Below are 15,200 nucleotides of genomic sequence, written 5' to 3'. Positions count from 1 at the left end.
TCAGTTGTAATCGAAAATTTTATCAAGAACGTAACATTTTAGGTTGAATAAAGTAACCGAAAATGTTATAAATTTATATAATTTTTTCAGTTAAAAATCCTAAACCCCCATAATGTAACTTATCAGTTGCGACTGAATATGTTACAAATTTGTATACTTTATACGTTGGAAATAATATCATTTCAAGTTAAAATTCACTTTGAATTAATCTTAAATTAAACTGTTATATAACAGAACTACCCATAAAAATACGATGGATATATCTTGCAACCTCCGTAAATTTTCTTGTATGAATGCAAAGTGATTGATGGACTTTCATGAGGGACCAAAAATCAAAGTAACCTATAATTATAAGGGTAAATTATATAAATAATCAGTAAAATATGACTAAAGTTTTCTTTTAACTTAAGTTTTAAAAATAATAAAAAAGTCATTAACATTATCTTTTTTTAATAAATCGATCATTTAAACATTAAAAATCATTATCCTAATAATAAAAGTCCGAACTCCCTGAATACCAACTAGAACAAAGGCCAAAGTGAATTTCCTTGAATTAATTTAATATTCCTATCATGCTATTATCTATCATGGATTGCCACGTTAGTAAATTTACCTGCCATATTAGATTATGAACTGTCACATTAATATCATAACAATCAACGATTGGTTCTGTTAGTCAAAAAATTAAATTGAATTTATTTTAAAGCTTAATTTTTTAAAAAATGTCCACATTAAACCTTAAGTTTACTTTAAGTGTCTATATTTTTATTAAAAATAAATATACAATATTTTTTTGTTACACTGTCTTATCGTTTTTTTGTTTTACTTTTATGTTCATATTAAATAAATAAAAAATTAAAGATGACATTTGTTTTTCCGTAAAAATTTGAGGACTCATATTAAACCTAAATTTAGAGTATAGTACTAGAGTTCATAATTCTTTTATCCAAATTAAACTATATATGAATAATGTTTTCCCAAAGTTTCTTTTAGAAATTCCGACCGCCAAACAAGCCTCTCGCTACCGCTCTGTTCCAGCTTCGTGTCTCTCTTCCTCCTATTTTATCCGCCTCCTCTCCCCCCTCCTCCAGTTGCCGGTCCAACTCTGCTCTTGTCTTCAAGTTTCCAACAGACCAGGATATTAAATAAGGTAAAATTTCGAAACCCTAGACTTAAGTTGAACATTGATTTCTACTTGATTCATGAGAGAGATTTAAGTTACATGCTCTCTGCCTCTGCCTCTGCATCATTCTGTTATATTTGTCGTTATTTTAAATTACACTGCTATTTGCGGCAGCCATTCGCTGCTGTTGATGGGAAATTTGTTAACACCGATATTGAGGTCGTTTCTGGTGGTGGACGGTGCCGCTACCGCAAAATAGTGGCCATGCCACTGCTACGCACTGCTATTTGAACCCAAACTTACATTGAACATTGATTTCCGCTTAATTTATGAGAGAGATTTTAGTTATCTTCTCTCCGCCCCTGCAGAATGGAAATCAGGAAATTCCATTCTTGTTAACAAAATATGGATATGCGAACCAGTAGTTATACTACAATTGATGATGGTGTGTGATTATTCGTGCTGTCAGGGCTCCACAGGATATAGCATAGAACCCTACCATTTTGAAAAGGGAAGCCCTACCCTTTCGTACAGCCTCTCGTGTCTTGCGCGCACACATGCACGCTATAGTATAAATTGTTTTTTTTTCAATAATTGAAACGATCTATATGATCAAAATGACAGAGTCCAGTGTTTGTTTTGTCCTTAAATTACTCTCAGACAACCATCACATGATTTGGCTTTCCTCAATAGAAGGTTTCCCTATTACAAGTGTTATTTTTATCCAATATACTTACAGGTTTCAATTGTTTGTATCTGTTTCTTTCATTGACATTTGGTCCTAAAATTGCTTCATTTGATCTACTTACTAGTGCTATTTTTTCTATCAAATACCAATTTCAAGACTTCTTTTTATTGATTGTTGTGGCTCTTTAGTTCGTTGGACTAAGCTTACACACAGGTTGCTTGGAGGTGTAGTGAACCTGTAGATTTCAAAGTTTAGTTATCATGTCAGTAATTTTCTCTTCCTTCTATTATTTCAACTCTAGGCATCGGCATGATTAATTTGTTAGATCATTTAGAAGATTGATGGCAACAAGGTGATAGTTATAGAATTATGGGGCCAGTTACTGTTTGACATTGTGTTTCTTATTCATAGTTTTGTAACAAAATGTTCTTAGCCCTCCAAGTCTTTTTCTTCACGTAAAATTCTTCAATTGTTGAGGTGCACATGGCAGGAATCCAAGGGCTTAAAATAGTGAAAGATTACAGAATTTGCCTTTTTCTTGCAATATTTGAAACCCTAATAATCTTATTGAATTTGTGTAGTGATGGCAACTTCAAGCTTGAAGGAATATCTAAAACGATACGAGACCAAAAATGAAGAAGAGGAACAGAAGAAGAAAAGGAAGAAAAAGAAGAAAACCAAACCCGAATCCTCAGGCGTGTTGGTTGTTGATGAAGACCCGGTCTGGCAAAAACCTGTTCAGGTTGAAGACGATGATGGCAATGATTCACCTGGTTAGTTCAAAGGTTTTTTTTCATCTTTTTTATATTGTAATTATTATTTATTTTCAGTTTAATAATTTTATAGTTGACAGTTGTTGATTATGAACTTTGTTATTTTCCTAGATGAGATGCCCGTAGTAGATGAAGATATCGAAGTGAAAAGAATGAAAAAGCTAGAGCAGATTAGGTTGAGGAGGGGATACAATACTATTGCTGAAGACGGTAGTGGATGGGTCTCGCTTTCTCCTAAACGCGCTAACACAGTGGATCCTATTTCTGATATTTCCCCTTCTCGTAGGCAGCGGACACAAAATGACACACCTTCTCCAGAACATGAGTTGAGGCATTCAAAATCTGAAATAGAAGTTAAGGATTTGTCAGCACCAAGGAGAAGTAGGGATGATTTATCACCTTCTTGTAGGAGGGCATCTAGGACTGATTTACCAGAACCTCAAGTCAAGGCATCTAGAGATGATACTGATTTATCTCCTCCACGAAAACGGATGGTTCGGAATGACACACCATCACCTGAACCTTTAGTAAACAGAGCAGATGGTACTGATTTATCACCTCCACGGAGACGGAGGGTTCGGAATGATATACAATCACCAAAACCTTTAGTAAACAGAGCCGATGGTACTGATTTATCTCCTCCTAGGAAACGGAGAGCTCGGAATGATACACCTTCACCAGAACCTTTAGTAAACAGAGCAGATGCTGATTTATCACCACCTCGGAAACGGAGGGTGAGAAATGATACACCTTCACCGAAACGGAGGGTGAAGCTTTTGAGAGAAGGTACTGATAATGATATGTCACCTCCACGGCAAAGGTCAAGATATCAACATACACAATCACCCGAGCCTGATATGCTCCCACCTAGACAATCTCGTGGTCAAACATCCGAGTTAGTTCATGATTCAGATCTTTCCCCCTCCAAGGAAAAGTAAGAGGGAATCAACTGGTCCTGCTTCTTTGAAAGAGAAATCAAAAACTGGTTTAATTTCTGGCAGTGAGATCCGAGAAGAAATTTCCAAAACAAAGAAGGATAATTGGTTAAGGTACCTATTCTGTTTAGCCGTCTAGATATTATTCAGTTTTCAGAAAATAGCTCTGTTAGCGTTTTACAATTTTCATCCTTGAAATGTTATATAAATAGGATAAAATAGATACTCACCAATAGATGACTAGTCTTGAGTTCAATGTAGGCTTCAGTCAATTTTGTTTTTGGACAAATTGCAGAAGATGCTTTTTCTTTGGTTGAAGTAATTATTACATGTGGCCGCCGTTATGGGGTGATCTGCTGTAGGGTCTTGTGGCTTTTTCCATGAAGACATTGGTAAAATACCTCTGTTGATGAAATGAGAGAATTAAAGTAGTCTCCTGTTTTTTTCTTTTACTTTGGATGATAACATGATATAAGCAGTTTTTTGAGTTTGCTTTCATATATCTGATTACAGATTCCAAAGCATTTAAAATCACCTTTATGTAACTTCCAATTTGATTCTATCCTGTGTGCTTGCATAGTTAGAGCTGATGTTTTCTAGTTGAGGGATGTCCTTGGGTTATATTTATTTTTTTCGTTTTAGTTGGTTTAGTTTATGCACTTCATTTAATTTCTTTGGTCTATTGTGTGTTAGGTTTAAGGAGATGGATCCATCTGTAAGCGGACGAGGTGCTGAACCTGTATTTCGTGATAAGATAAAAGGTGAACGACTAGTCATTATTATGTAATATCTAGTCAAAAACTTATGTAAATTTGCATCCGGCTCACACATACCTTATGAATCCCTGCAGGGGAACGCGTATCAAAAGAAGAGTACCTTAAGTCAAAACGGAAAGGAGGAGAAGATAAGCCTAAGGTACATGGAAGAGTTAGCTGCAGAGTTCATAATTACCTCATTTCTTTCTTCTCAGTTATGATCATTGTAGCCAATTCTAGTGTGGTTTTCCTGGTCAATATTAACTTTATTGTGTACTTTGTTCTTAGTGAGCAAGAATTAATGGTCTGCTTTAATGTTATTTATCAGGAGAAAGAGTTGGAATGGGGCAAAGGCTTAGCCCAGAAACGGGAAGCCGAGGCAAGGTTGCAAGAATTAGAACTCGAGAAGAATAAACCATTTGCTCGAACCAGGTAAAATAACAGAACATAAACAATGTTGAGTTGTAATTCTTGTACTTGTTACTTCATCATATCATCTAGTTGATTCAGATTATTGTTCCTCTCCTGTATTGTTGCATGTTGCATTTTTCATATTTTACTGCTTCAACTTGCAGGGATGACCCAGAGCTCGACAATATGTTGAAGGATAGACTAAGATGGGGTGATCCTATGGCACAGCTGGTCAAGGTAATTAACCACTTGTTTGATTGATGCTAATGAGAATTCAGGTAGTTTAGTACTAAGTTGACATATGTTTATGAAATATTGTAGAAAAAGCAACCTGAGCCAGTTCTTAAAGACCTAGGGGATGCTGAGAAGATGAAGGAATCAGGGTTTATAGTTCCTCAAGATATCCCTCCACATAGTTGGATTGTAAGAAAATTAGATGCCGCGCCCAATCGATATGGTATAAGACCAGGAAGGCATTGGGACGGAGTTGATCGCAGCAATGGTAAAGTCATTTTTGTTATTGGTTCACAAAATGTTTCATCATTATTTAAGTCTTAGTTTGACAAATGCTAATTGGCTGCTGCTCGGCATCTGTGTAGGTTTTGAGAAGAAAATGTTCACCAAATTGAACGAGAAACAGGCAACGGAAAGGGAAGCATACCTCTGGTCCGTGTCGGACATGTAATCAGGGGCATCCATATTAGCTCTCTGGTTGGTGACAGATTCATAATTTGCCTCATTTCTTTCGATTATGATTATTGACTGTTAGATCTTGACATGGTGTATCATCATCTCTAATCAATTTTCATATACTTTTGAATGTCAATTTTATAGGTTTCGTGCTTCCTTGAGCTATGATTTTGGCATCTATTTTCTTTGCTTCTGTTTGAATGTCTATCCGCGAAGAGTCGCTATCCATTTCTCCCACCTAAATCGACTGAATGATTAATTCGATCAATTTATAAAAGTTCTTTCTAACGTTTCCTGAAACTTCGAATCTGAGGGTTCGACTCAATCCGGCTGGATCGGTTTTTTATTTTGAAAATTCGAGTTTGGGTCAGGTTAAAACGATTTTTTAGGATGTGGTCGGGTTGGGACTAGTGTGAATTTTAGCTTTAAAAAATTGGGTCAGGTGAGGTTTTCTTAAATCCGAGTTGGGTTAGATGTGAGTAGAGGGCTTCGAATTTGAAGTCGAGCTTTAGGTGAGTCAAAAATCTAACTCCACCCATTGCAATCTCTAGTTGTGCCCAATTCCATTCAGCTAATGTCTCCCAAAAAGAGGAAATTATGGTAACTTTTATTCCGAAGCTTTTATGTTAGACAAGACCAAAAGCCTTATTTTACTATATATGTATACATAAAATTGTAGTCAAAGACGACACATGAGTGCACTTTCACAACTTATGCTCCACTAATTTAGGCAAATAGTTGGGTATTTTCGGCATTCAACATTTTTATTGGAAAAATCGAAGATAAAGTTTCAGAAGTTTTTTAAGAATCTTCTTTTTTATTTTTATTTTTCAGTGCTGACGTTTGGAGATTACCGTCTTTCACCTCCAAATTTGGCGGAGACACATCATCCTTATCTTCTGTCTGCCGAAAACAAAGTAGCTAATCCAACATACAATGAAACATCGATCTTCCCCAAAACAAAACGCAGACCATTCATCGACCTCTTGTCTTTTGTGCAGCATTTGCTAATAATTATTCACCTTATTGACACACATGGCTGCCTCCATACATGCATGCTATGATGTCCATTGATACCATGATGTCGATGATAATGAACCATCTCATGACATCTACTGGAACCTTCACCATTCACTCTATAATTCCACAATTCTTGAAGTTTCATCCCTTCTTCTTCTTCTTCTTCATGCAAATCATGCACTTCTTGTTCTATCTCTTCATCTTCATTGAATTTAATGCAAACATCACCTTTTTCTTCTTCTTCATGCAAATCATGCACTTCTTCATGTTCTCTCTCTTCATCTTCATTGAATTTACAGCAAATATCACTTCTAACAAGATGCAATCTCAACCGTCCATTTTCCCTAACAGCAAGTAAAATCTCCGGTCTATGTATCTTAACCTCGGTTAACTCCAACCTCCCATTTGCCCTTACAGGCTTTAGGTAAAAACAAGGCCGACCGTTTTGGTTCAATGAAGAAAGTGGTGGTGGAAACTTCTTATCCCTTTTATCGTCTGATCTCTTCTCTTCAACCCTCTTCTTATTTCTCCATCTACCCCTAATCTCCTCTTTACAAAACTCATATTCATCCTCATCGTTGACTCGTTTTTCGCTACAACTCTCAAACCCTAAACTCTCAGTACACGACGTAAGTCCATCAACCTCACCACCCATATCATCCATAAATCTTATCACACCAGGGTCTTTCTTTGACAACGAAGACATAGGTTTAGTATTGAGCAATGGTAATGAGGAGGACTCAACAACATTGGGATTGTATTCATTGCTAAAAACCAACCCTAACCCACATTTGGAATGAGGAGAAGCCTTGTTTGATAACCCCAAAAAAGAGTGAACACTTTTCTTACCAAAGTAGTACTTGTTCAACATGAATTGTGCGTAGTAATAGAGATAACAATAAGGCATGACGAATCTCAATGCCAAGAGGAAGATGGCTACATAGACAAGAGATAAAAGTGAGAGAAACAAATTTGAAAAGTTTAAGGAAAAGTTGGGACTTGATTGTTGTTGATGATATGATTGATATGATATGGTTTACTAAAGAAGAAGAGAGATAAGGGAGATGAGGGTATTAATAAAAGAATAACATGCTCAAGACAAAGATAGGGGAAAGAGAATAAACAAATGAAAAGGAAAGGAGGCGTGGGGGCATGGTGAAGAGTGTGAGAGCAAACGGTACCGGGTCTCACAATTTATTTATTATAAAAGTTTATTTAGTAAATAATTATAAGTGAATTAAGAAAAATAATTTATATATAAATTTATTAGATATGTATTTGGTCTTTAAATAGTAATTAAATATATGATTTTGTAATAATATATTGATGGGATTAATCGGTTTTGTTCGTTGTTGGTAGTTCATTTCTTTTGAATTGGGTGAAACATTGTGACCGGTATGAGGATAACCGTTGATAGATATTTCTTTATGTGAGAGAATTGATCATAAGAAGAAAAAAAAAGGAAGATTGTGTCTAGATTGTTGAAGGTTTGATTCTTCCTCAATCTTGTCTGTGAGATATTCATATAATTATAGCGGTCAATAGTTACAAGTATGAGACATTAGATAATTATGGTTATTCATAGGTTAATGAATTAGATAGATCTAACAATTAGAACTTAGATTTTATATTGATAGGTCACATAGATCTTCCATAGGTCTTGTCTATGCACTATAATTGACTCGAAGAGTTGTGTTTGAAAGATATAAACTCCTCAAAGATTTAGATATATCAAATAATCTAAAGATAAAACAAATAATCTAAAGATCTTTATTAGAAAATAGATGTCAGTTTCCAAAAATTATTATTTTTTAGATATTTAATAAATTATTTAAATTTCAAGGGATATACTGCAATATTCCAAGAGATTTTGATGGACGTGTTTTTTATTTACTATCCTTAATTTATAAAGACCATTTTGCAAGATTATTTATATGAAAACAAAAATGAGGTTATTGAATTTAGTAAGCAGAAGCAACAAATGGGCGTAGGTTGAGGAAATTGAAGATGACGACAATGCTTTCATCTAAAACGAACCACATGTGTATGCAAGATTCTTGTCCTAGAATGTTTGTGCTCATCTTTGGACACATAAAAAGATCTTCTGATATATTGTATGTTCTCTATGTGCCACCAAAAATAGTAATTTTCATGTTTATATAATTTTAGGTTTAAACCAAGCTATGTGGACCGCCCTTTTCATATTATATGTGGTTGGTATCCAAAAAGCAAGGAAAAAATCTTTCAATTGATAATGACATCTTCAAGTGTATATACAGGAGAAATTAAACCAGTTGGAAAATGTGATTTTTTAAACTTAAAGGAGCGTTGTTTTCTCTAGAGATTTTTGGTTCGAGCAACTACGTGTGTAGAGTGTATGCGTGTTATCAATGCTTAAGAGATACTATAAACAAATACTATCTTTAATCAACTCAAACTATTGAAAAGAATGGTATATCTACAAGGGAATTGACCCAATTAAAAAAATGTGAATTTTTGTAGGCTAAAGTCATGGAAGTAGGGTCAGGCTAAGTGGATCTTTGCTTGAGTTCTTTTTCTTTTGGATTTTATGCAAGAATATGAAAGAAAATGATTACATAATTATGTGGTGTAGTAGTTAAGTTATATATGTGTCTCTAGTTTTGCCATATCACTTTAATCCAAAAGCTTAAGCAAAAAAAAAAAATATTTGTTGTGTAATATTGCTATTAACGTGAACAAGCTATATCTTGTGCATTCTTATCCCCGAAAGAATTGAAAGATTCTATCATATTAACAAATAATATCATTGGAAATTATTTAATATATGGATGGTATAAAATTTAGATTTCTATCATGAGTTGACATGAATTCAGTTGTAGTGTTGATAGTATTCAGAAAGACGTGTTTTACCCCGTCTTAAAGAGTATGTTGTCCTATTTTATGTACGTTACAGTATTACTGTCATTGCATTGTATGTAGCTGCATTACATTTTAGTTTTATTGTCACTGCATAACATCATTTTGCATAATTAAATCAACTCAATGGATATGTTTCACTATAAATGGATTTACAAATAAATTTGATTATTGTTGGCGGAAGTCGCAATGGTTTCAACTGAAGCTGGAATCGGTGTCCTCACTATACTTTGAATGCATTCACTGGAAGGTGTACGTGTTTAGGTTAAGTGTGAGTCATTGATTAACTAAGGGAAGTTAATTTATTAAGATAAACATACTCTTCATTGCATTAACAATCAACATATCTACATATGCTATCATGCTTACTTGGGCTGAAAGTGCGCTGACAAATACCTTATTTTTAATCATTAGTTTATTTACTCTATATTTCTCTTATTTTACATCGACGACTCATTAAATTTTCTTCTTTCTACAGTTCATTACACCGACAATCTTAAATATCTAACTATCGTTCTTCGTAAGATCGATAACCTGATAGCTTAAAGCTATCCACTATACTTGCGGTGACAAGTGTGCTAGCACTATTGCGGTGACAAATGTTTATATAATTATATATGAATTTACGCGACCATGATTCTAGTAAGAACTTGAAATTAACTTTAAATTCAAAAAGATGAACTTTGTGAAGCTGGAATGACGAATGGTATGAGAAGGTTTGGTAATATGTGATTGTGATTATGATAAGTTGATTGTGAATAGAAAGTGTATGGAAGGCGATGGATTTGTTTAATGATGACGTGGGAACAAGGAAGAACCAACACTATCTTGAATGTTGACTCAAACCATATAAGTTTTTGAACCTAATATGGAAGAGGTTGGATCTTGACACACAATTTATAGAGAACTAGGAACCAACGATATAATAAAATGAATGAAAAGATGCTACAAGACTAAGCTTGGTGAGCCGATAAAATTCTTAAAGAACTAAAAAGAGAACACTCTCAAATATGTTTATAAAATCAAAGGTGTTAGTTTACAATGGAGAAATGGACACTTATTTATAAGGTTTCAAGGCTATAAATTGAAAGACAAACAATAGAGTAGAGCCTTCATCTTAATGGTAATGAAGACACATATAATAGCTTGTGACCTTCCTTCTCCCTTGGTAGTCGAATAGTCATGTTGGAGCTTTAGGATTAATGTAGACATCTCTAGGATGAATCTAGACATCCATTTGTCCAAAAAGAAGAAACCTTTGAAATTCCAAAGCTTAATTATCTAGGATGAATGTGGACATATTTAGAATGAATGTGGACATCCTTCCGTCCTCATTGGAGAAACTTTTGGGACTCCCAAAGCTTTGATTGTTCTCTTTTATTCTAATTTAATGGCATAATGGATGAATAAAAAGCCCTTGAATGCCCATTTTGACAAAACACTTTTTCCATAGCTACTTGAAATTTTCTTGCCTTATTCATTATATACAAATTTTATGATAAATATTTTAATAGTTTAATCATTGAATTTCATGTTTTATTCACATAGATCATGCACATCAAGTTTTAAGTAAATTAAAAATATTAAACTATTTAATTTATATAAAAAATCAATCATTAAATATATATTACTAAAAATATTAATTTAATTGAATATGATAAATAATATAGATTGATTAAAACATTTACACGCATAATAAGTATAATTATATTAATATATAAATTATTAAAATATTAATAGTAAACATACTTAAAAAGATGTTTAAGTAGGTTTTTTTTTCATATATATATAAATATATAACAAAGAAATAATCCAATTCATTTATTTCCACTAATCTGATGCTTCTAAATTAGTATAAAACTAAAAGTTTTTACATTATGTAAATATGACATTTAAGTTAGGACTTTGAATTTCTTAGTATCAGTTTATTGATTGTTCATGCACCATCCACTTATCCTACGAAAACGGATTCATCGACGCTTGTATTTCTTCGAGTGTCCGTCCCCTGGTCTCCGGCACCAGCTTCGCCACGAACAGAACAGTCGAGCCACATACGGTGGCGAAAATGAAGAATGTTCCTGGAAGAAAATGTAACATGGGAAAGAAAGGTCAAATTCTGTGGCTAAAATGATAATGTTGACAATATCAGATGCAATGATTTTTACCTGTTGAGCTCCATTTCATGAGGAAGTTAAATGCGAAGGAAATAATCCAAGAGCCTAACCAGCTAACCAATGTCACAAGGCTTCCAGCTGAACCTTTCATGTTTATGGGAAATATCTGAAATACTAACCCTTTTTTTCAGTTCATATAATATTGAAGGCTGCAAATTAATCTAGATCATGGCAAACTTACCTCGGACATTATAACCCAAGGTATTCCTCCCATGCCTAACGAAAACGATCCCGTGTACACCTACATCGAGTCGAACGAATCAGCACGAAGATGATTCTGTTCATGGAAGCTACTGCCTAAAACACTGATTCATTGGATTTACCAGTACACCAACAAGTGATAAGATAGGAGTGGCTTCCTTCCATTGTTGAAGGTCCTGTATGCGGTCGAGTTTAATGTTTTTGAGAAAAGAATATAGAACATGAAAAGGATTTGGAAATTCGAGATCGATAAATCTCGTCGAACCTGCAAGAAAAATGACAATCCAACTAGGAAGCAACCCAAGCATGTTCCAGCTGCTGATACCTGTAGATATAAGTAGATTTCAGCAGGGACATTTCCACAATGTAATACATATAGAAGATAAATTTCTAGGCTTTTGTACCAATAAAAGCGGTCTTCGTCCGGATTTATCGAGCAAGACTACTCCCAAAGCTGTCATAGGAACCTGCAGAAGATTATTCCAGTCTTTAAGAAAAGCATATTAATCAAAATGATATGAACTCTGATGATAGTGCAGGTCATGATGAACCGACCTGAACGACAACCATTGCTATCATTCCAACGCTACTGGAAATCCCTGTCACAAAGAACTTGAAATAAAAAGATTTTCCAGTTTGAACTTCCTATAGTTCTTCTATTGTTTCATAAACATGAAAATGTTCTTAACATACCAGCTGATATAAAAATTGAACTAGCATAAAATGCAATGCCATTGACTCCCCCGAATTGTTGCAGAACCATTAGGCCAACTCCAACCTTAACCAGTTTAGTTATACATTAATAGAACAACTCATAGCAAAGATCAATTATGAGCATAGGATTGACGAATTCGTACGGTGAGGGACCATGCGTATTCCTTTTGGAACAAATCAAACACGCTAGATTCTGAATGCCGTTGAAGTTGTTCTGTATAATCCTGCAAAAGAAAATACAATAAAAAGTATAAACCTTTTGTTATTCCGGCACATGCTGTACTAATCCAAGGAACAGAAACCAAAACTTGCATGCACTCCGAGCTAATAACCTACTTTAATCTCATTTGCTTCATCAGAAATATCAGCATTGTTTCCCCTAAGGCGCTGCAGGGAAGCTTCACACTCTTTCCAGTTACCTATCTTTGCCTGCAAAGATTTATGTTCACTAATTCAATGCATTTATAGATGCTTGGATTTACTTCGAGTCATAATTTCAGAAGAAATCTAATTATTTAATAGCATGAGCCACATATTTATGAACTTTTGTATAAACTACTGCCTTGAAGTTACCTGCCATCTAGGCGACTCAGGGATGAAGAATAGACCCAAAAGCTGCATAAGACATGGTATAGTTCCTGAAATCATATCATACAGGGGAGTAACTGTTAGAGAATCCTTTGAAGTTCAAAGTAGCACCATAAAATCTGACACTTACCGATTAGAGCCAAAGTCTGCCAGGTGGCAAAAGCGCCTACGAGGTAAGTTAACGACACACCACAACAGATCAACAGCTGCAGAATTGATGGTCACTAGGTACATAAGCAAAAGAACATATTGAAATTCATCAATGGTGCTTAGTATTTACCTGATGGACTGATGTAAATCCCCCTCGAATATCCTTTGGTGTAACTTCAGCAATATATACAGGAACCTATAGTGGATAAGATTAGATTATTTTCTTCAAACATATGAATTGTTATTCAAGTACGACCGCGATATGTTCATAGCTTACCACATAGGAAAGGAGTCCCATCCCATATCCCACCAGAAGCCGTCCAAAGTCAAGCCAAAAGGCAGCCTTTTCACATGCAGTTAATATGAATTGAAGCCATATAAGGTACTAGAATGTTGTTTTTTCTTAGAAGAATGGAAGCAAGACTGTAATCAAGTTAAGCAGGAAAGCACCTTGGAGAATATTATAGCAAGCCATCCTACAATGCAGAATATCTCTGCGAAACCCATCGTCTGCATCAAACATCAACCAACATCGAAGAAAGTCCAAGACAAGTAAAGCTGTTTCGAGTTAGAATTATACATATGGCAAAATATGTCCTTGAAAATCTTACGCATTTTCGACCAATGTAATCTGCTATTCTCCCACTCATTACTGCACCTATCATTGCTCCAATAGTCAATATTGAACCGAAAAGAGAATACTGCAATGGTCAAACTAGGAAAATTGTTGAAACTTATATATGTTATCCAGTTCCCTTCTAAAGGATATGAATACCATGTTAGGTTACATAACAAATATGCCAGCTTTTGAGCTTTTCATGTAATGGGTACAATTTTACCTAACATGATCATGCAGCTCGGTAACAAAGGTTGCATAAAGGCATTTGAAATAAAATTCTAAGGTAAAAAATATTGTATAAAGGAAACAGATCTATTTATACTTTACCTCAGCCACAGAGAGACCCAGATCAGCTATGATTCCAGTCTGAGCAGGTGATGAATATCCAATCTGGTAAATTAATCATATTAGTTCAACTTTTGTAAGACGAATGCAACAGTATGATTACCATCGGCGAACTGAATAAAACCCAAGTTTCTTAAGTCTTATTGCTTTTCAACAGGTGAACAAGAACAGTCCAGGTACTGTGTAGAATTAAGGTCAAACTTAGCCATTCATTGTAATCAAAATTCATGGTCAAGCAGGAGAAGGGAAACCCCTTTACTTTGCAGATTAAGATTATAAGTAAAACTAATCATTTCAATAACGAAAACAGATACTTACAGCATTTCCAAAAACATAAGATCCACAAACAGCAACAAAGGTGCTAAGAACAACCATAGTTGTTGCAGAAGAAGTAGTTCCAATTCCACCTTGTTCTTCACCAGAACTACCATGTCCAGCTCCATCCGGAGGCTTCTCTTTAACTATCAAAGAACTTGAAAGTTCACCATCTTCTATTTTCTGTCTACTCATCTCTCAAAAATTCAAGCAAGAGAACTGTAGCCAATAATTAAGCAACAGAGTAAAGGAGTTTGATTGGAAGTGGTGTAAAGAACAAAAGGACAAGAACTTAATTTTTCAGTTTGAAGAAATGATAAGAGTTATCCATTGGGCCTGAGAGGCCCACACATGAAATGTGATATTTGTTGGATTGTTTGAATATTTCATGCATATTGAGTAAATGGTTTTCATTTGTTCATATGAATTAAATGTTCAAAAAGCCAAAACCTATAATATTTTGATATTCATAAGAGTCTCTCCAAATGAAGTACAATTACTTGAATGGCTGAGCTGCCTGCAAAAGAAAATTCCAAATTTAGCTGCCATTTGCCAAAGTGAACTCAAATTCCAAGTTTAGATATTTAAAAAAATTTGAATGTCTCAATATCATAAAAGTGTACGGTTTACAGTATACAAATGTATACAGGGTCTTTTAAGACCAATATGAGGAAATGGAAACGGTTCACCACAATTGTTCCTCCCTGGAAATGGTCACTTGTGAAACAAAAATGAAAGTAAGCCATATTTGTGTTGTTTGTAAACATGGTGCATTCAAAGCCATGCAAGATTAAATCTTAT

At 34.6% G+C, this 15,200-nt stretch overlaps 3 protein-coding genes across 3 annotated transcripts; 1 reads left to right on the top strand and 2 right to left on the bottom strand.

The window, feature by feature from the left end:
- Positions 1-975: 975 nt before the first annotated feature.
- On the top strand, positions 976-5,556 carry LOC120167279 (BUD13 homolog). Its single transcript, XM_039176347.1, is given in 10 exon segments — positions 976-1,150; positions 2,393-2,584; positions 2,696-3,504; positions 3,506-3,633; positions 4,213-4,280; positions 4,370-4,434; positions 4,603-4,706; positions 4,850-4,922; positions 5,007-5,187; positions 5,285-5,556. Coding segments are annotated over 9 exon segments (1,704 nt in total). The 5' UTR covers positions 976-1,150; positions 2,393-2,394; the 3' UTR covers positions 5,371-5,556.
- An 837-nt stretch (positions 5,557-6,393) lies between these two features.
- Positions 6,394-7,347, bottom strand: LOC120167293 (protein FANTASTIC FOUR 1-like). Its single transcript, XM_039176359.1, has one exon. The coding sequence runs from the start codon at positions 7,300-7,302 to the stop codon at positions 6,394-6,396; it is 909 nt and encodes a 302-aa protein (XP_039032290.1). The 5' UTR covers positions 7,303-7,347.
- Positions 7,348-11,174: 3,827 nt separating this feature from the next.
- LOC120167282 (sugar transporter ERD6-like 5) lies at positions 11,175-14,594 on the bottom strand. The gene is made up of 18 exons (XM_039176350.1): positions 14,403-14,594; positions 14,067-14,129; positions 13,732-13,821; positions 13,571-13,630; positions 13,398-13,463; positions 13,251-13,316; positions 13,101-13,176; positions 12,956-13,020; positions 12,719-12,811; positions 12,526-12,606; positions 12,362-12,446; positions 12,224-12,267; positions 12,073-12,135; positions 11,934-11,993; positions 11,791-11,844; positions 11,649-11,708; positions 11,459-11,573; positions 11,175-11,371 (listed from the first exon to the last, which is right to left on the bottom strand). The coding sequence occupies exons 1-18, from the start codon at positions 14,592-14,594 to the stop codon at positions 11,250-11,252; spliced, it is 1,455 nt and encodes a 484-aa protein (XP_039032281.1). The 3' UTR covers positions 11,175-11,249.
- Positions 14,595-15,200: the final 606 nt, after the last annotated feature.

The sequence above is a fragment of the Hibiscus syriacus genome, unplaced genomic scaffold (genome assembly GCF_006381635.1).
Source record: "Hibiscus syriacus cultivar Baekdansim isolate YM2019G1 unplaced genomic scaffold, ASM638163v2 tig00111671_pilon, whole genome shotgun sequence".
NCBI lineage: Eukaryota > Viridiplantae > Streptophyta > Magnoliopsida > Malvales > Malvaceae > Hibiscus > Hibiscus syriacus.
This window is presented reverse-complemented; position numbering and strand designations above follow the sequence as displayed.

Coding starts and splice junctions, on each gene's coding strand:
- LOC120167293 (XM_039176359.1), bottom strand. CDS start 7,302: ATGCCTTATTGTTATCTCTATTACTACGCACAATTCATGTTGAACAAG.
- LOC120167282 (XM_039176350.1), bottom strand. CDS start 14,594: ATGAGTAGACAGAAAATAGAAGATGGTGAACTTTCAAGTTCTTTGATA. Junction 13,464..13,570: donor TTGCTATAATATTCTCCAAG/GTGCTTTCCTGC, acceptor GCATGTGAAAAG/GCTGCCTTTTGGCTTGACTT. Junction 11,845..11,933: donor GATTGTCATTTTTCTTGCAG/GTTCGACGAGAT, acceptor GACCGCATACAG/GACCTTCAACAATGGAAGGA.